Source organism: Molothrus aeneus, chromosome 18, assembly GCF_037042795.1.
Source record: "Molothrus aeneus isolate 106 chromosome 18, BPBGC_Maene_1.0, whole genome shotgun sequence".
Classification (NCBI taxonomy): Eukaryota; Metazoa; Chordata; class Aves; order Passeriformes; family Icteridae; genus Molothrus; species Molothrus aeneus.
The window spans coordinates 10,988,207-11,007,906 of NC_089663.1; the positions used below are offsets into that span (position 1 = coordinate 10,988,207).

A 19,700-nucleotide genomic window follows, 5' to 3' on the forward strand; every position below is an offset into this window, starting at 1 on the left:
TTGAGAGTACTTTTAGAAATTACATGAAATTTTGGATGGAGGAACCTTTAAACCATGATACTTTTAATATTATTTAGCCACTAAAAACCTCCTGTGGACGATGCGTGTTCTGTAATGTAACAGGGGTGTCTGCCAGCAGTTGAGTTCAAGCAGGCACTGTGTGTCAGTGTATACACTTTTAAAACTTAAATTAAGTTGCTCTATTTGCCCTTAAAGCACATTTCTCATTTGTCTGCTTGACTTGATTTTTGTTTTCCCTTCTCCCCGACTTTATTTCTTTAGTCCTTAAGCTCTGTGTTAGCCTCATCCAGAAAAGAAATCGAACAAATGTCAGACAAGATGAGGGCTTTGATATCAGAAAAAGAGACTTTGGCACAGGAGGGGAATACTTTAAAATTAGAGAGAGGTCCCTTGTTATCAAAACTTAAAGAATTGGAATCAAAGATTTCGTTAATGCAACAAGACCAAGAAGAACTGAAGGCAGAAAATAAAAGAATCCTAAAGCAGAAGGAAGAAGCTGAGGCCAAAAGCCGGCAGGAGAGCACAGAAAAGGGAACGTTGGCTTCTGAGAAAAGCAAATTACTCTCTGAACTCGAGGCAGTGCAGGCAAAGCTGCTGAAGGCAGCTCAGGAAAACGAGGCTCTCCAGTCCTTGGAGTTAACCTTGTTCCAAAAGCTGGAGGAACTTCAGGCCAGCAAAGATGCCATGGATGTGGCGTGTCAGAAACATGTCAGAGAATGGGAAGAGCTGGAGAGTTATCAGAAGAGACTTTTGGAAGAGAAAGATGCAGTTCTGAAAGACAAAGATGATGTTATCCAGAAGCTGGGAAGTTCTTGTGAGGCCTTGGCCAGAGACCAAAGGGAGCTCCAGCAACAAGTGTCAGCTCTGGCTGCAGAGAGAGTGTCAGCCCTAGGGGAGCTCTTGGCTCTTCAAGACAGACACAAAGCCCTGGAAGAGGAGCTGGGCAGGGTCTTGACAGGCCTGCAGGAAGAGAAGGAGATGCTCCTCAAAGGCACAGAAAAGCTGCAAGTGAGTTTAGAGCAGGCAGTCAGTGAAAACCAAGTGTTAAAAGTGAGAGAGGAGGAGATGCAAACCCAGCTCACCAAAGCGATGAAAGACTCCAAGGAGCTGCAGAATTCCCTCGAGAGCCTCACTTGTCTCCTGGAGGAAATGAAAGCCTCAAGAGACACACTCAGTTTGGAATGTAATCACTTACATCAAGAGAAAGAGGCTCTTTCCTCATCAGAGCAAAGGCTTTTGGCTGAAAGGGAGCAATTTCTCAATGAAAATAAGGCAACTGCTGAGAGGCTTCTGGAGGCCCCAGCATATGCTGAGCTTTGTGAGAGAATCTGCACTGAGAAAATGAACAAGCTGACCTTGGAGAAGGAATCTGTCCTTCAGAAGTTGTTGCAGTTTGAAAAGCACAATGAGGCTCTTCTCCAAGAGAGGAAGGAACTGGAGACAAAATACTTGGAGCTTCTTGATGAAAACGAGTCTTGTGCAAAGGCAGTTTCTGATCTGAAGAGAGAACGTGAGCTGGACCTCTTGTCCAGGAATGCTCTGGCTGAAGAGAATGCCACACTCCGGAATTCCATTGAAGCCCTGAAGGGAGAACTCAGTAAGAAAACTGTAGAAAATCAAGAGTTAATGGCCTGTAAATGTGACCTTTCCAACCTCCTGAAGAAGGCCCAGGATGCCAAAAGAGCACTGGAAGCTGAGCTGGCAGCTGCAGCACACACCAAGCAGGTCCTGTCGTCTTCCTTGGACACCTGCTCCTTTGCCAGGGAAATGCTGACCAGGGAGAGGGATGAGCTGCAGGAGGAGTGTCAGAAATTAGACAAAGAGGTTGCTCTTGTGAAAGAATCCTTAACCTTGGAAAAGGAAGCTCGAAAACTGGACGAGAAATCGTTTTTGTTGGGACGTACAGAACTTCAAAGGAATATCAGCTGCTTGGAGAAGGAGCTAGAAGAACTGAGAGAGAAAAATAAAGTTCTGGCTGAGAAAACACTTTTAATTGAGGAGAAAGAGAAATGTGAAATGAAACTGGTGGAAATAATGAGAGAGGAACAAGTCATCTGTGCAGAGAAGGAGCATGTCACTGCCAACATGAAGAGACTGAAGAGTAACTTTGCCTCCGTGTCCAGAACAGCAGCCGAGTTCCGCGGCGTGCACAGCGGCATCGCCAGGAAGATGGATGTGCTGGAGCACGAGATGGAGCTGATGGAGAAGGAGGGAACTGAGTACCTTCAGGAGCTGGAGATCCTGAGGAAGGAGCAGAAAAATCTGCTCCTCAGTCAGGAGGGACTAGTGAAGGAGAAGGGGATGTTATTCCAGGATTATTACAGACTCTATGAGGAGGTTAAACTTTTAGAACAAACTAACAGTGACCTGTCAGGCAAATTGTTGGAGTCTCAGGGCCAAAATCAGATGCTGCAGGAGCAAATGAAAAATCTGATTTTGAAAGTAAAAGAAATTGAGACTCTCCAGGCCCAAGCAGTAGTACAGAAACCAGAGGTATTGAAATTCATAGATTAAAGTCAAGTCTGGGGCTGGTTCTACTAATCCTGAGCACTAATCCTGGTGTCCTGTGTGCACTTCCCTCACTTCCCTGCACACTCAGCGCTGCATAACACACTGCACTTGTGGGCTCTCAGTGTGGCACTTGGGGGTTGTTGCAAGTTGCAACTGTGAGTCTAAAAGACACTTTTTTTTTTTCTTAAATATTTTTAACTACAAAAACCTCTATTGTTGCTGAATGTTGCAAGAAAACAACATAAACTGTGAATAAAAGGAAGTTGTGTTCCCTGAATCTGGGAGGAGACGTTGAGCAGCTCCTTCTGGTGAAGGACTCTGCAACATAAAATTTAAAGTAGTGACAGATAAGGTTTTAAATTGGATCTTTGTGTAATTTTATGTGCAATTACAGCAAAATACCAACCTGAGTTACTCCAAAAACATGAAAGAATGTGCTGCTTCTGTAAATTGGATAAAAGCAGTGTGAGAGAAAGGGAAAGATGTTGAGAATGCTGGGGTTCTTTTTATTCACAGAAGTGTTTTGTATTCACCACCAACAAATTCTTTATAAAATACTTTGATTTTCAGTTTGTGTGGCTTGAAGCCCAGAAAATCACATTGAATGCAAATTGGAATCAGGAGATGTTATAGATTACACCTGCCTAAGTATTTTAATATCATTGTGAAGTATTTCCTTTATGAGGCCATAATGAACAACACTGAAATAATGCAATAATTTGCTTTATCTCCAATTCCATTATTTTCCAAATATTTGAGGTTTTGTAATTCCATATTCCTGAAAATACACCAGGCTGTTGGAAGTGAATATCTGTTGAATTACTACTGCCTAAAGAGGTGAGGGCAATCACAGTGGTGCTAGTGAGAAATCCAGGAATTAAAATTGCTCAGATGTGACATGAGCATGGGGTTATAATCTGCATGGAACTGAATCCTCAGTTCATTTTATACTTTATGCAGCTCCAAAATGCAAAATAAATTCCTAGTTTAAGACTTACTTACCTGGAAGCAGCTGACAAACCACGGAGCTGTGCATGAGGTGTTGATCTTTTGCTGGCAGAGTTCTGTTGGGAATAACTGGGGCTTTTTCCCCACCTCCCTTTATGTCCAGGTGGCCAAACTGGCAGAAGATGTTTCCCAGGCAGTGGAGCAGGTGACCAAGGAGAAGGATGCCATTCACAAAGAAAAGATTGAAACTTTGGCCTCTCTGGAGAACTCAAGACAGACAAACCAGAAGCTGCAGAATGAAGTAATCACACTGAATGCTTATGTGTGAAAAGTTTTGCCTGCTTTGTGAGAGCAGCTGTTGAATTGTAGAGAATTGAGATAGGCAGGAGAAGATTCTGTGGTTTTCCCACTGTGAAAAATTACTGGATGAGCACAGAGTGATGGAAAATGCACGTGGTTTTCTGGTCACGGTTATTTTGTATTTTGTGTCAGTCCGAGGTGCAGCAGTTCCCTTTGGTGTCTGTGTCCTGTCCATGTCTTCCCACCACTCTGGGCTGCTCCAGGGCCCGAGGAAGGGGAGGATGCCCTGGCCCTTGGCTGTTCAGCACTGCCAGAGCACTGGGGCTGAGCTCTGGGGGTGAGCAGCTGGGCTGCCCCCACTGATTCCAGCGGGATCTGCCAGTGCAGAATTAGAATTGGTGACGTTCATGTGGGAGGGGTTCCCTTCCTGGATTAAAAAAATCCACAGGGTCCTGCAATGCCATGAGAATGGCTGCAGATTATCTGTTATGTAATAATAAATACACTCTGTGGTGCATGAAAACAAATCAGCTCCATGAGCTGCTGGTGGGGGACACGAGCTCAGGAAATCCGTGCCCAGCACTTTGTCCCATGCAGCAACATCTCTGCAAGGAATTCATTTCCTGGGGTGCAGGCACAGCATTCAGCCCTCCTGACTCTCAGAAAATAAGGTATGGAAAAGCAGAATTCATGAGTTATCTTAGAGGAATAGACATCAAGGGGACAGCTGGTTTTAGCAACAAGCTCTGCATTTAAAAACCAAATAATGCTCTGAGGGCTGCAGCAGTTAATGGAGGTGCCTTGGGCTTTACCTTGGGGTGTTGAGCCCACATTCCTGGAAACTGCCCTCCAGTGGGCTTGGAATTCTTTGTGCTGCTCTGGTTGAATGTAGAGGTCTTGTAACAGCTGCTGTTGGACAAACTCATCAGTCCAGACAGGCTGGGTCTGGGTTAATTTAGGGGCTAAAGATGTATAGATAGATAGATAGATAGATAGATAGATAGATAGATAGATAGATAGATAGATAGATATAAAAGATAGAAAATGGAAGAGCTCAAGCCTCCATTTGGCTGAGGGCTGTTTCCTGAGAACTGTGTGATTTCATTGATGTAATGAGGGTTTTTCTCCTCTTTAAGTTGGACATGCTTAAACAAAACAACCTGAAAAACGAAGAGGAACTTAATAAGTCAAAAGAGCTTCTAAATCTGGAGAACAAGAAAGTGGAAGAACTTAAAAAGGAATTGTAAGTATTTCACTGTTAAATCTGTTCGTTTTTGTGGGTACATTTACCTTTTTTTTTTAATTGTCTTTCAGCAACTTTCTGGTATCCTGACTTATAAAGCAGATATTGGGTCAAAATTGTCTGCCAAATGTTTGGCTTGTGCAAAACTTGACATGAGAATGTTGCTACTAAATTGCTGAAGGGAATTAAAGAAATCCTTGGATAATAGTTTGAAACAATTTGTTTGTTGGAGGGTTCTGCCACCCAAGGGCACGAGATAATATTAAAATCTTTATTAGAAGAGAATTCTGATTTAATTACAAGTACACTTGGAGTTTTAGGTGGCTTTGCTCATAGAAACTTGGCTCTGCTTTTATTTTTTCATTGATGGCTTTCTGAAGTTTATTTTTGTGTATTTATTTCCTAAATGGTGTAAACCAAATCCTGTACATGGGATATAAAACTTGAGTTAATTGTTCTTTATTTGAGCTGCTTCATTGAAAACCAACATTTGACAATGTGTACCACTGGCCACAGGCAAATGAACTGAAAGCATTTGGAACCATGAAATTTGCCCTGTGGAATCTCATTGCAGCAAAGCTGCTGCTGTGCCACAGGGAATAAAGATCCCAGTTCCTGCTGCCCTGCAGGGGCTGCACATCCCCAGCTCTCAGAGGTGCCCTGCATTAAATCACAAACCACTTCCACCTGTGCTCCCAGGGAATTGCTTGGCTCATGGAGCTTGAGCTGGAATCTTGCTGACAGCTTAAGAGCAGCTCTGACTAATTAATATTATATTAATATTATTGGAGTTCCATCTGTCATTTTGTGACAGCTCTGTGGTGACACCAGGGCACAGGGGCCACCAGCTCACAGAATTCAGTGTCTGGCTGTGGCTTTGGAAAACCTGCACAGACCCCTTTGAGAAAGGCAGGATTTCCTTCCAGGAGCAACTCCTGCCTGTGCTCGTGGGACATGACACAGGAAATGTCTGCTCTGGTCCTGGGGAAAGGCAGCAGATACTGGGCTGTAATTTACCAGGCAGGAATTATTTATAGGAGATGCTGCCTTGAAAATCTCCAGCCCCACCAGGTGTCCTCAGGACCCTGATCACTCTGAGGGGGTTAATGCTGTTATTTCTTAGATTGAATGTGGCCTGTGATCATCAGAGCTGAGACCTTGGGGACAAAGGGAAGCCTGTGTAGTTTTTAATTGATCTTTGCTGGTTGTTTTGTGTGTTGCCCTGTTTTAGTGACAGTAAGGATTAGCTTGGTGCCAGGGATTGCTGAGCAGCAGAGAGCAGAGCTCAGGGGGAGCTGTGAGAGGTGAGGAGGGCAGAGGGAATGTGGTGCCCTTGGAGCAGGGGGTGGGACAGGGCCAGGGGGTCCTTTGGGAAAGGCTGAGGGGAAGCTGCAGTGCCTGAGGCTGCTCCCAGGGCCATCCCTTGGGAACTCCTTGCCCAGGAATTCCCAACAAACACGGGAGCATTTCAGTGACCCCAGTACTGGGTGTGGGGTTTTTTTAACACCATAAATAATCTGTGCCTTAATGCCAGAAGAAAGAGGAGGAGGGGTTAGTGCTGCACCTCAGCAAGGAAGCAGGGCTGGAAATAGGTGTGTTCCTGCCCAGCAGGAGTCACTGAGAGCTGGGAGCAGCTTGCTCCAGTCCAGGGGATCAGGGTGGGCATTTGCCAAGGTGAGACCAGGTAAAAGGAAAAATCAGAGTCTCGTGAGATGCTGAACTAAAATCAGACTTTTGCCTAAATATGCCAACAGATCCTTGTATTTTGGAGTGCTTGAATAAGTTTCTGACGTAAGGGTTCTTCTACTTCCCACAGTTATAAAAGTATTTTTAATATTCCAGTCAAGTCTGTAGTATTGGCACACAGGAGTACTGCATCTCCTTTTTTAAAAAACAAAAGAGTAATAAAGATTACTATTCAGTGAAATTAAGGGTATCTTTTGTACTTTTTGAAAGATGACAAATCTTAAAGATTTTTTGTTAGTCACTCATGTTACAGCCAGCATGCTAAATGTTTTTAAAGATTTGTTGCAAATGAATGTATTTTAAGGGAACTATACTCATTAGTAGCAACACAGGCTGATGAAAGCTGCAAAGCCTTTTTTCCTTCAGCTTTGGTTTCGTCTCATTTGCAGTTTTGTGTCTGTTAAAATAATGGAATAGATCAGGTTTTGCTTCCTGTGGTCCTGCACTTTTGGATGTCAGAGCTGATAGGGAGTAGTTAAATAAGTGGAGCTCAAAGCTGGTTTTTTTTTGTTGTTGTTGCCTTTTTTCCGAGTTTTCTTTCTTCTTTTATGCCTTTAAGCAATTCTGTTTTACCTCTGGCTGCAGAGTTCCCTTCAGCGAGCAGCCCAGGCTGCAGCCGCTGCCCTGCCCAAATCCCAGCCGTGGGAATTCCCGAGTACCTGGAGCCCTGGCAGGGTTCACCCCGTCCCCGCGGTGTCCCCGGCGTTGGCACGGCTGTTGCCGATCCCCAGCCCCGTGACCCCGCTGGAGTTGGGATTTTTCCGAGCTGTGAAGCCGCCTCTCTCCCCCGGTTTTCCCTCGCCTCTCCGGTTCCCATGGTAACGATGCTCTCTGTGTGCTCGCAGCGAGGCGCTCAAGCTGGCAGCGGCTCACAAGTCCCAGCAGCTCGAGGCTCTGCAGGAGGAGAACGTGAAACTGGCCGAGGAGCTGGGCAGGAGCAGGGACGAGGTCTCGAGCCACCACCACAAGGTAGAGCGGCCGCCGCGGGCGGGGGGAGCCCGGCTGGAAAGGAGCTGAGGTGCTGGGAGTGTTCAGGAATAAATGTGGAAGCCACCTGCACGGGGAGGTTGGAAGTGCAGGCTGACAGAAGGTTACATAACCCGGGAAGGGTACTTGGGAAGGCTTGGGAATGAGCAGAAATGAAACGTGCTTTAGCCAAGTGTATTAACAGAGAGTTGCTATTTCTGTCGGGAGTGATTTTGTTACACAACTGTGGAAATGTCCATCCACCACCACTAAGGAAATGTAGTTCTTTAATTCTTATTCCTGCTCTCCCCACTGAAAACAAAGAGGATTTAGGATGCATTTCAGAATACTGTGTAAAACTGGTTGGTTGGACTTGTGTCTGCTCAAACTTCACACAGTGCTGCAGCCAGGCCGTGGGTCCAGGGAACAGAACCCCTGCAAGGGATTTTTCTGGTGGTACTTAATTCTTTTTACTTTTTACTGTTACATCTGAACACGTTGTTGGAATCCTAAAATATGGGCAAGTTACTCAGCTTGTGTCAGTGGTACTTGCCAAAAGATAAAACAGATTTACAGCCCCTAATGTGGAGGGTTTAGTTCTTGTGAAGCAGTTCCAGTGACAGGCACGCTGTGAAGGAATCTGTGGAAGATTGCATCCAAAAGATCCAAAAGCAGGGATGTCAGAGACTGAGGTTTGTGTCCTGCCTTTCTGAGAGAGCTCCTGTGCAGGGAGGGGATCCTGTTCCCCGTGACAGGGCACAGACTCTTCCACCCTGCAACAGGCTCAATATTTTTAAAGCCAAGAGCTGATTTTTCCCCAAGGATCCTGTTTGGAAGTCCTGAGGATGGGTGACTGCATCCCTGGCTAGTTTGTAAATCCCTTTAGCTGCTGGCAGGAGTAATGCTCAGGCTCCTTGGTCCTCAGGAGCCTTTGGAGGTGAGGAGCAGAGTCCCAGACGTGTGGGCTCAGCACTGACTCATTCCCCATCTGAGGAGCACGGTGGGGAGGGCACATCCCAAACAGCCAGTGGGAGCTGCTCCCCACTCCCACAGGCTTTCCTAAATTATTTCAGAGTCCTTGAGGCAACCTGTTATTTTCAGGGAGAGTTGTAACTCCAGAAGGATTGGGCAGCATTGGTCAAATCTTCCTGCATTTTGTCACCCGGAGTGGCCCCGAGGGAGGGGACCCTGAGCCATGGGCTGGCTGTGTCCCTGCGCTCCCTCTGTGACCTCCCCTGTTTGCAGCTGCCCTCGGGGAGGATTCCTGCTGTGTGCACCCTGCTGGCTGTGGGTCTGTCAGCAGGGATCCCTGTCCCTGCCAGGACACACAGCTGTAGTGTGGGAATGGGGGATGCACAGGGATGCATCCAGCACCTCACAAACTGGAATTGTCTCAGCTCAGCCTGTCCTGCCCATGAGGAGGTGGCTCCAAGAGCAAGGGCCTGGAGGAGCTGCTGGAGCTTGGCTGCACAGCCCGCTTGCCTTCTCCAGCCCTTTGTGTTGCACTGTGTCCCCTTCTGGAACATGGGATCTGAAGCTGGGGAATGTGGGAACGCTGCCTGTTGCAGTTCCCAAACGTTGCATTTGGGCTCTGAGATCTGGTGAACAGCTCAGCCTCCCAAAATCCTGGGAGAGGCCTTTGGTATCCAACACCTCCCCTCTGCTGTCACACCATGCTCAGTGGCCACAGGCTTTGGGCTCCCTGGGTTCAGCAAAAATGTCACCACAAAGATTCCTCCAGGAGATTTTGGAGTGTCCATGGTGGCAGTGAAGGGTTTCCCACAGCAATCTGGGCAGTGGGGAGGAAAGCAGAGCACAGCAGAGCTGTGCAGGCTGCAGGGTCTGTGCAGGTACCTGTGAAATGCATCAGGAAGGGCACACACAGGATTGGGAATTTTGAGCTGTTGCTGTGGTAACCACATAAATTCTAACAAGTGTGTTGTCAACTGGGTTAGACAATCTGTGGCTGCTTGTGACACACTTTGCAAGTTTAATGAATTCTGTGTCATGAATGATTTATCTGGACATCTAAAGGTTAAAGTGTCTCATGCCAAAGATGCTGCTGGAGCTTATCTGTATTGATCCATTAATAATTAGCTGATTGTAATTAGTTAAAGAGTCACATTCAGATAGATACTGAGCTCGGGCAACTTTGCTGGCCTCAGATTATTTGTTGTGGCATTTTGGGAGCCTCAGACCTGCTCAGGCATTTGGACTTCATTGGAGAAGGTGTAAAAATACCCAGCAGCTCACCTGGCCCATCTTTTATTAACAGTGTGCAAGGTCTGCTCTGAGGGTGCTGAGTGTGACTGTAGAGAAATGCCAGTGCTGGCAGAGGACAAGGAATCCAAAAAGCCAGCAGGGAAGTGTGATGGGCAGGAGCTGAGTGCCCTCACTCAGGAAATCTGCTGGAGGAGAGGGCCTGGAACCCAGGGGTCAGACTGGGGCTCTGGAGAAGCTGCAGCTCCCTGGAGTCCCATTTCTCAGACTTGTCATATTTGTCCCTTTCTTTCAGCAGCCTGTACAGATGTCAGGAGTTCACACAGGCTGCCTCTGGGCAGGGAACCAGACAGAAACTGGGAATCAGGGGCTGCTCTGGTGCTGCTGGTGGAACTGGGTTTTGACTGAGTTTGACCTGCAGGACAAACTGGGCCATACCCCAATAGTGCCTTGATGCTCTGCTCTCCCACAGTGGGCACTTGCCTTGAGAGACACATCTTGATTTGCTTTAAGAATTATTTATAGAAAACTCTCTACACCCTTCTAGTATCTATTTTTTGTATCAATAAAGTTGTGTGATTAATCCTGGTTAATCCCAGACCTGGAGGGTTTAGCAGCACTGCAGCACAGGGAAGGAGAAGGTAACTTGTCAGGAAATGTGGAGGAGATGGCTGCTCTCAGGGAGCTGCATTTAGCTGAGAGCTGGGGGCTGGCAGACACCCTGCCTGCTCAAGGAAACGTGTTTAACACCTTCTGTGCTGAACCTCAGGATCTGCAAATGCTGAAAGAATTCCCTGTGTCAGGGACAGGAGCTGTTGTCAGGGCTCTGGGGTTGCCATTATAAATGTATGTGTTGCTGACCTTGAGGATGAACCCTGGCAGTTGTGAAATCCCCCTGGAGCCTGTGCTCAGGGAGTGCTGGTACAGACAGTTCTCAGAGCAGTAATTGCTGGCTTTGGCCTTTGAATAAGAAGGAAGGAGGAGTTGGTGAAAAATAATTAATTTGCCTGAAAAAGACTTATTTTCTAAACCATTCCAGAAGATCACTTGCCCCAGTGTTTCTGTGTTGGGCCTTTCTGTTGCTTTGCATTTCCTAGCCCAGTTTAGACCCAAGAACCAACAGCAATAATTTCAGCTGAAGGCTTTGCAGGTTTTAAGAGTGGCCTCACTGAGTTGCAGGTTCAGGATGTGGTAACAAACACCAGGCAGCAGCTTTGGGATCAATAATTCATCTCTGAGTAACAGAGGGGCAGTAACAAATCCGGGGCAGTGGTGCAATGATCAGCACAGCACACCCAGCAATTCCCCAGGGCTGGGCTGGAAGCCATGGCCAGGGACACAGAGGGTTCTTGGGGGGGCCTGGGAATGTCCTTTAGCACTGGTCTCACCTCTGCTGTGTGCACAGGACATGGAAATGCTCACAAAGCACCTCCAGGCCCTCACTAGCTGAGGTTTGGTCACTGAGCAGTTTGTGTTTGGGTGCAGGTGCTGTGCCAGTAGAAAATCTGCTGCTTTGAGGACCTGGGGGCTCTGCAGCCTCTCCCACGTCTCTTTTATGATAATGATGCTCTGATATATCACACCAAGGAAACAATCTGTGGTGTATTAACTGGAGTCTGTCTGTACTTGTGTTTTAGCTGGAAGAGGAGAGATCAGTACTCAATAACCAGTTATTAGAGATGAAAAAGAGGTAAGTTGTTCCTGCTGATGTGTGTTTAACCCCACAGTCCTAGAGAAATGGAACACAGAAACACTGCCAAGAGCTGTTCTTTTCTGTTGTGTCATGGTGAAAAATGCTGAGTTGTTGCACTCTTTGGATTAGAGATGGAAGCATCCACATTTGCTTTAGTTCCACACCTCCCACATTGTGGTAATTCTTATTTGCAGTGACCAGTTTAATGTTTGGTTTTAGTGTGCTCTGGAATGTTGGATTGTCCCTCAGTCTGATAAAATGTGTGTGCACAGATCTGACCTGGTGAGCTCCTGACAAATAATGGACAATACAGTGAAGCTGAGGGGGGTTATCAGAGGGAAAGGGAAAAGGAAGGAAAAGTTACTGAGCACTTGCTGCTCTCATGGTTTCAGGCTGTGCGTTCCTTGTGGGTTATTGCAGTTCATTCAGCACTGCTGCTCAATGCCAGGACATTTGTCCTGGGTGTCTGGGGCATCCCTTTGTAAACTGCTGTTCAGGGAAAGGCCCCAGGTCACCAGTGTGAGTGTCTGCAGCGTGTGCTTGGGAAGCTGATTGGCCCCTGTGCCTGGAGGGAGATGGGGCTTTCCAAAAGCAGTTCCATAAATCCTTAGAGAACAACACAGCTCCCCACGACACCTCAGCTGTTCCAGGAAAAACAAACCAACCCTGCTGAATTTCCTGGATTTATAATGGCCACAACAAAGAACAGTGAGTGGCTTTTGGGTGTTTATGCACATCCTTGGCCACTCAGTATTATCACTGTTCCTCTGCTCGTCATTCCCTGACACTCTGTTCTCTGGGGGGTGGTTCCAAAGGCCAGCAGGCACATGGGGTGTTCCCCAGGGAATGTCAGAGCTGGATCAGCTGAACCTCCAGCTTTAGGCAGCCCCATGAGCTGCATCACCAGCCTGTTACTGAACAGGTTTGAGAATGTTTTCAGTAGTGTAACTCCTGGAAGTCACTTGAGGAGAGGAAGGAGGGAGTGGGCACCAAGTCATTCAGTACTTTCAGCTGTTCTGTTTCACAGAGAACATTTTCAAAGACAAACTCTTTGTAAGTTCTGCAGAGGAACGTGTGGCTCTGATCTTCCTTCTCCTGTTTGACTCTGGGTGAGCTGCCTGAAATAATTCAGACAGTAATTAAATCAGTGAAGTGAATTTTACCTTGACTTTACCTTCAGTTGGTTACACTGAGGTGCCCCAGTCTGTGACTGGCTTAATGACATTGCTCAGCAGTGTTGAATAAACTGCAATAGAAGAGAAAATGAGCAACAGGAAGAGCCTGGCTGAGGCAAACTGCAGGCACTGGGGCTCAGAACGTGTCAACATGTGGCATCAGTGCTAATGAAAAAGGTTTGGCTGAATAAAGAGCTAATTAAGTAAAAATAATGAGAAAAGTCTCTGAATTCCCAAAATCCACAGAATTTGGTGATGGGAAGATGATAATTTCCTCCTTTTGCCTTAAGAATTCGAGCTGCTGAACAAGAGCCATCTTTGTGTTTCAATTAGGTCAAATCTCTAGGGGTGGTTTTCTCACCTTCCTTCCACCCCCAGGAATTCTCCCCCTCAGTTTTGGCACCCCCTGTGTGCAGTGCTCCAGCTGGGAGTGCCAGCAGTTTGGTGTGGATGGTGCTGGGGGCTCTGTGTGGCTCAGCTCTGGGGTTCAGTGTGGGTTGCTGTCTGACTGTCTTTGAGCTTCGCTGTTTATGGATACTCATCTCATTCCTCTCTCTTCCCTTTCCTGCCCTTGCTTCCCTTGCTATATCTGTGTGTCTTTAATGGTAAGACTCAAGAAAGTCTATCCACGTTACAATAAATAATTTTTTTTTTTTTTTTAGTAAAGTTGTTGTACATATTTTGGCTGCCTTTGTCCCTTGGTGTCTTGCTTTTGTTTTGTAAAACACTCAGCTCTCTCTCTCTCTCTCTCTATATATATATATAAAATAAAAAAAAGGTCTATATATTTTTTACCAAAACAGAAAAGGCCCTTGGTGCAAATATTGTTCTTCCTTAAAGTATTTTGCATTTGTACTCCATGTTTCTAACATGTGGTTCTTGTTATCTTGCATTTTTAAAGCTTACCCAGTAGCACTTTAAGGTATTTGCTTCATTCTTAGAATTTCTTATTTTTGTAGTAAGGGAAGAATCTGGGTGATTTTTTTTCCTAATGCTAAATCAAAAAAAAACCCTTTCTCCCACACCTTCCACACACTGTTCAAAATATGGTTTAAGCTTCTCAAGAAAGTGAAGCTTTTAAATGGCATTTAAATTAAAAAGTAATTTTTATTGTTTTGATTTCCCCCCTGCTGGTAAGCAGATGTTTTGAACTTGAATTGGCAGGAAAAGAGTTTAAGTTCACTAAATCAATTTTTTTTTCAATAAAATAGTTTCCACAAGATTTTCCTTGCAAGCTCCCCCAGTGCAGTTATTTCCCATTCCCTGTGTGTGACTCCACACAGGCTCTGCCTGGAAGTGACCTGGGAGTGATCCACACTTGGGGCTCAGCACCTTCCTTGGTTGGAGCTCCTCCAGGTCCAGCATCTTTGGGTCCCCCACTGGAGCAGCTCCTGGAGAGACTGTCCAGGGAAAGAAAACCCGAAGCTCCAGCACAGGGACCTTCTTCCCCTCCTGTTTTCTCTCCTCTTTTCTTCTCTCCTTTCTCTCCCCTTGTGTTTTAGCATTCGAGGCTCCTGTACTGAGTCTGTAAATATTTTATTTCTATCCTTACACCCTGTTTGCCTTTTTCAACCACCTCAGCGTTGTGCTGGTTGAAGCCGAGCCCAACAAATGGCAAATTCACCACATTTGTGCCAAAAGCATCTGTTTGGTCCTGATCTCTCCATGAAGATCTGACCAAGTGGAAACATTGGCTGAATCACAAGCTCTTGAGCATGGGCTGAGTCACTGGGGTTCCATCTGCCCTTCCCCAGCCGCATGCGCAGCTCGGGAACGCTCGGGAGAACTCGGGTGCAGCAGAGCTCGTGAGCAGCAACTTCCAGATGTGATTCCCAGATGTCCTCAGGGCTTTCTCCCCAGCAGATCCTGGATTTGCAGCTCTGCTCTGTCAGCAGCACCCATGCACTGGTGGCACATCCTTCCCACAGCACCTGTGATCCATGGACAGAGCACTGAGCACCCCAGGGAGGCAGAGCCTGGGGAGCCCTGCAGGAGGACACCGAGGTGGCTGTGGAGCTCTTGAGTGCTCGGCTGGCTCAGGGCTGGCCAGGGAACCTTTCCATGCCTGTGCCCTTTTGGGTTTTATTAACACTGTAACTTGTATTTGAAGGCAAGATCCCACAAGATCACAAGTCTGCAAGTTGTTGTGTTTCCACTTCTGTTGATTCTCTCATTGTAAAAATGTACCAAACCCAAATCAAATTTTGGTTCTTGTTTGGTAGCTGCCTCAGCTTTTCTAAACCCCAGATTCTCCACTTGCTGCTTCCATTCCTGAGTACAATCTGAACAATGAAAGAACTGCATTGATTGTGCTCTCATTGTTGAGTTGCTCTCGAGCGGGTGAGATTTCCTGTGTTTCATGGTCTGGGTATCGTGGCTCTCACTAACTGTAGATACCACAGAGATGGAAACTTTGCCATTTTTGCTCGATAGCTGTCTCCTGAGCCTCCTCCCACATGGATGGGCTCTGCTCCTGATCCCCCAGCAGTGCTGGGGAGTGTAGAGCAGTTCAGAGTCCCTGCAGGAGCTCAGAGCTGAGAGCAGCGCTGCTGCCTGCACTGAAGAGCCAGCTCCTCTTGGAGGAGAGTTAATGGTTTGAAGTCACTTCTTTGTTGTTTTCTTTTTTAACCAAAATCTTTCAGCTTGTAAGGAAATTTGTAGCAATGCTCCTCCCATCAGAGGACAGTTACTCACTGTGTGTGTTCTGTGACCTGTCAGGAAGATCACCAGTGTGAGGGTGTCACAGCAGTGGTGCCTTAAGGCAGGAGCCTTTTATCTCTGTTAGATCCATGGAAAATGTTGGGAAAACTGGATATATGTACACAGGAGAGAGTTGTGCCTGCTTTGGAGGATTTCTTTTTAACGCTTCTCCCATGAAGTAAAACAAATCCCATGTGGTTTCTCCATGTGCAGGAAATGATGATGATGTCACTGAAATTAGTGAGGACCAGCTGATATTTCCAGCCTCATCCATGCTTTGCATGACAACTTGTACAATGAGCTTTGCATGCCTGTTTTGTTGCTTGTTAGTAATTTTCAAGAAGTAACAAAACTCTCAAGTTAGGTTTTGTGGAACATTGTGCAACATGTTTGTTTATCCTGTATCTCCCCAGTCTGTTAACTTGCTCCTTTAAATTCAAATGGATACGGTGCTATGCAGATTCTGGCATGTACTACCTAGGTAAAGTTTTTGCTTTGTTTCCACAGTTGTAACACCTGAAATGCCTGTACATATATAAAACTTTAGTCAAGTAGTAAATTGTAATTTGTTTTTTAAGAACCATTTCTTACAGTAGTTTAATACTTGAAATTAAATGAAATTACTTTAGGCCACCACAGTTACCCATTCATTAGATGACTTGTGGCTTTACTTGGTTTTCTTTTAGAGAATCGACTTTAAAAAAAGAAATTGATGAAGAGAGAGCATCTTTACAGAAATCCATCAATGTCACTAGTGCCTTGATCACACAAAAAGATGAGGAACTGGAAAAACTCAGGCATGAGGTAAATGAGGAATGGATGATTCCTAATTTCAGTTAAGTTGCGGCCAGAGGCTTTGTGTGCTGGCTGATAATTTTTCTTTCACGGGGCATAGTTAAATCTTGGCATCTTCAGCTGCCTGTGCTGAGCCAGGTGACTCCTGGCAGGTGCTTTTGTGGCTGTTCAGCCCTTGCTTTAAGGGCCCTGGCCTTGGTGCTCTGGCTTGGTGCTGGAAGGTCCAAGTGTTGTCAAACAACTCTTCCAGATCACGGTGCTCCGCGGAGAAAACGCTTCTGCAAAAACGCTGCAGTCAGTGGTGAAGTCACTGGAGTCTGACAAACTGAAACTTGAGGAAAAGGTGAAGAACTTGGAGCAGAAACTCAAGGAAAGCAACGAGCAGCCTTTGACTGTAATGAGCCCCTCAGGTAAAGCGAGAGCCACTCCAGTGGCTGTGCCCTCAGAGCCTGTGACATTATTTCTGACTGAGCCATGGTCACATTGTACCTTCTCTGGTGTTTTCCTTTAAAGGTGACGCTGCTACTCTGCTTCAGGAGGAAATTGCAAGAGAGAAGCAGGTATTGGATGTGCACATGAGCATGCTGAACCAGCAGTGGGGCTGTAGGAGAGGGGGTTATTCCAAAGGCAGTCCTTACTGGGCTTTAATGGGCAGATTTATCTTGTAGCTCCTCAGCTTCCAAAGGGAAATGTCAGTGACAGTAAATACTAAATCAAGTGATGAGTGATACTGGAGAAACAAGGGATTGTGAGGAACAAACAGGAAATGAGGGTGGCAAGTTGTGCCCTGCAGCCCAGCAGAGCACTCACTGCTCCTTGGCATTCCCAAAGGTTTCTTGGATGTGCCTGAGGAAAAGCTGTGGCCCAGCTGAAGCTGGTGCTTGCCAGCTTGGAGAAATGGGCTCCTGGGTACCTCTAAGCTCTGCAGTTCTTCCTAACTGCAGAACTGGACTCAGAACAAGGGTTGGCAGCAATGGAGAAGGAAGGTGCTCAGCTGGCACAGGAAGATGGGATTTGGACTAGGACAGTCACAGTGACCTCAGGGGCCTGTGCCAAGAAATGCCTGAAAAATACGGTTGGAATAGAATCACCTGCTGCTTATGCTAAAGCCTTTGTTACATCATGAATGTCAGGCACAGTGATTAAAAAATGTCCTTCCCAGTTGTGCAGCCACCAGAGCTGTCATGAATATACACTAACCACCAATCTTTCTCTGGTTTTCTGCTTCCCTGGATTCACCTGCTGATGGCAACCCTTCCTTCCGCCAGGGCGAGGTTGGTCCCACTTCTTCCCTCCCCTGTTAATTTCCCAAGTGTTCCTTGGTCACATGGGGGAGGTGCCATCCCCCTGCCCCTCTGACTGTCCTTGTCCTTGGCTCTCCTAGATCGACTTCCTGAATTCAGTGATAGTGGATCTTCAAAGGAGAAATGAAGAATTGAACTTGAAGATACAAAGAATGTGTGAAGCAGCCCTCAATGGCAACGAAGAGGAGATAAATAACTATGACAGGTACAAATCCTAAAGGAAACCTTGGCTCTTGTCTTGGGAACTGTTGGTGGAGCTGCTTGGCAGCTGCACAATGCTCCAGTCTGATCTCAGCTGTCAGGAGGGACAGACAGAGCTTTCCCTGAGTTCAGTGTTGAATCCAGGGTTCTCTTTACACTGTGGTGTAACTGGGGGTGCGGGTGGTGCTCTGTAGTTACCAGTCCCAAACACTGATGTATGGTGACATGTCTGTTGTATGACTTGGTGAATCTGGCCCTTTCCAAGTGCAGAAGAATCTTTGGTCCCACGAGGCTTTAGCTGTGTTGGGATGGGAAAAACCAATCCAGATAAATACAACTAAAACCTATTTGATGTATCATAACTTCAGCTCTCTTAAGGGAAAAGAGAAACTCTTTTACATGTGTTTCTTTTAAATGTCTCCGTGCAAATACTTGCACAAACAGCATCTTGTTCAGTAAATATTAGAGTGTAGGGGATGGTGGGGGCACTGCAGGGTGGTGGAGAAGGGTTTGTATCCTATTTTTGGAGGAGCTCTGTGGCGTTTCCTGAGTCTCAGTAAGCACGAGCTCCTGTGTGACTGGTGCTGCTCTTGCAGTGAGGAGGAGAGCCTGTCCAAGAAGAAGCCGCGTCTCTTCTGCGACATCTGCGGCTGCTTCGACCTGCACGACACCGAGGACTGCCCGACGCAGGCGCAGGCGCTGGAGGAGCCGCCGCACTCGGCGCACCACGGCAGCCGGCGGGAGGAGCGGCCCTACTGCGACACCTGCGAGGTGTTCGGCCACTGGACGGCCGACTGCAACGACGACGAGACCTTCTGAGGGGGGACAGCGCCCCCGAGCTCCGCACCACCAGCAGCCGCCTGTGCTGAATGTCAGGACAAGGGACAGTGACCCCGCTCCCCTGCCCGCCCGCTCCGGAGTCCCTACAAGCATAAATATTTTGATCTTCCACTAATAAATACCCCCTGTCCCTTTTTAACAAACTTCAGTGAAAGATAAATAAATGATTTAACAAGTGACTTTATGCTGTTTCTTCCCAGGTTCTGGGTTTGTCCTGCCCTTAACAGGAAACGCCCCTGTGCTGTTGGATCTATTGGTGGGAAAACATGTATAGGAACGAAGCACTAGAGTTATATTAAAGCTTATTTAAATACCTTAAAAATATGCTGTTAATTTTCATATTTGCACTAAACCATTTTAAGGCTGAATTTGTACATTTAGATTTTTAAGCTTTTTTTTGACACTGGACTGAGTTGAGAAATATTTCATCTTTATTTTCATTTACTCCTTTGATTGCGATGTCGCTCGGTGCCGTGAGCTCTGGGTTGTGGTTTGGTGTGAAACGTGGAAGTGACGCAGGTAAGGAGCTGCTGGGGGTTTTGGAAACCTGTATGCTGTGCACACCTGTGCACACCTGGAACAGTTTGTGGGCCATCCCTGTTTTGCATTCTTTCAGCTTCTATATAGTGAGTGTGGTGTGTGTGTATATATGCATATATATAATAAAGTTATATTTTGGAAAAAAAAAAAAAAGTGTTTTCTTTTCTGCATTTTCATTCAGAGTGTGAGGGGTTCTGCATTGGGACAGATGTGCCCAAGGGCTGCACTGGAAATCACAGAATCTATCAACTGGGAAGAGACCAAATCTGTGATTCAACACTACCTTGTCAACATGCCCAGGGTACTACTGAGTGCCACATCCAATCCTCATTTAATTATCTCCAGGGACAGGGACTCCACTGCCTCCCTGGGCAATATTTAATCACTCTTGCAGTGAAGATTCCTCCTGATGTCCAACCTGAACCCCTTCTGGTGCAGCTTTAGGCCATTCCCTGCCCCTGCTCCCTGCGAGCAGAGCTCGACCCCCCCACCTGTTC

The 19,700-nt window shown here is 46.5% G+C and overlaps 1 protein-coding gene across 3 annotated transcripts in view; it reads left to right on the plus strand.

The window, feature by feature from the left end:
- Positions 1-18,842, plus strand: part of CLIP1 (CAP-Gly domain containing linker protein 1) — a 59,639-nt gene extending 40,797 nt beyond the window's left edge. For 2 of the 3 annotated variants that reach the window (XR_010784698.1, XR_010784699.1), the window contains 8 exons: positions 3,644-3,781; positions 4,917-5,023; positions 7,615-7,738; positions 11,593-11,645; positions 16,210-16,327; positions 16,569-16,728; positions 16,832-17,592; positions 17,703-17,816. Coding sequence is in view for 1 of the 3 variants with exons in the window: in XM_066562148.1 (XP_066418245.1) it covers positions 283-2,514; positions 3,644-3,781; positions 4,917-5,023; positions 7,615-7,738; positions 11,593-11,645; positions 13,725-13,745; positions 16,210-16,327; positions 16,569-16,728; positions 16,832-16,887; positions 17,703-17,827; positions 18,420-18,642 (3,357 nt within the window). In the remaining 2 variants the exon portion in view is untranslated. Of the gene's footprint in view, positions 1-282; positions 2,515-3,643; positions 3,782-4,916; positions 5,024-7,614; positions 7,739-11,592; positions 11,646-13,724; positions 13,746-16,209; positions 16,328-16,568; positions 16,729-16,831; positions 17,593-17,702; positions 17,828-18,419 lie in introns of those variants that run through there. The other variant, XM_066562148.1, reaches the window with a different exon arrangement.
- The last annotated feature ends 858 nt before the right edge of the window (positions 18,843-19,700 follow it).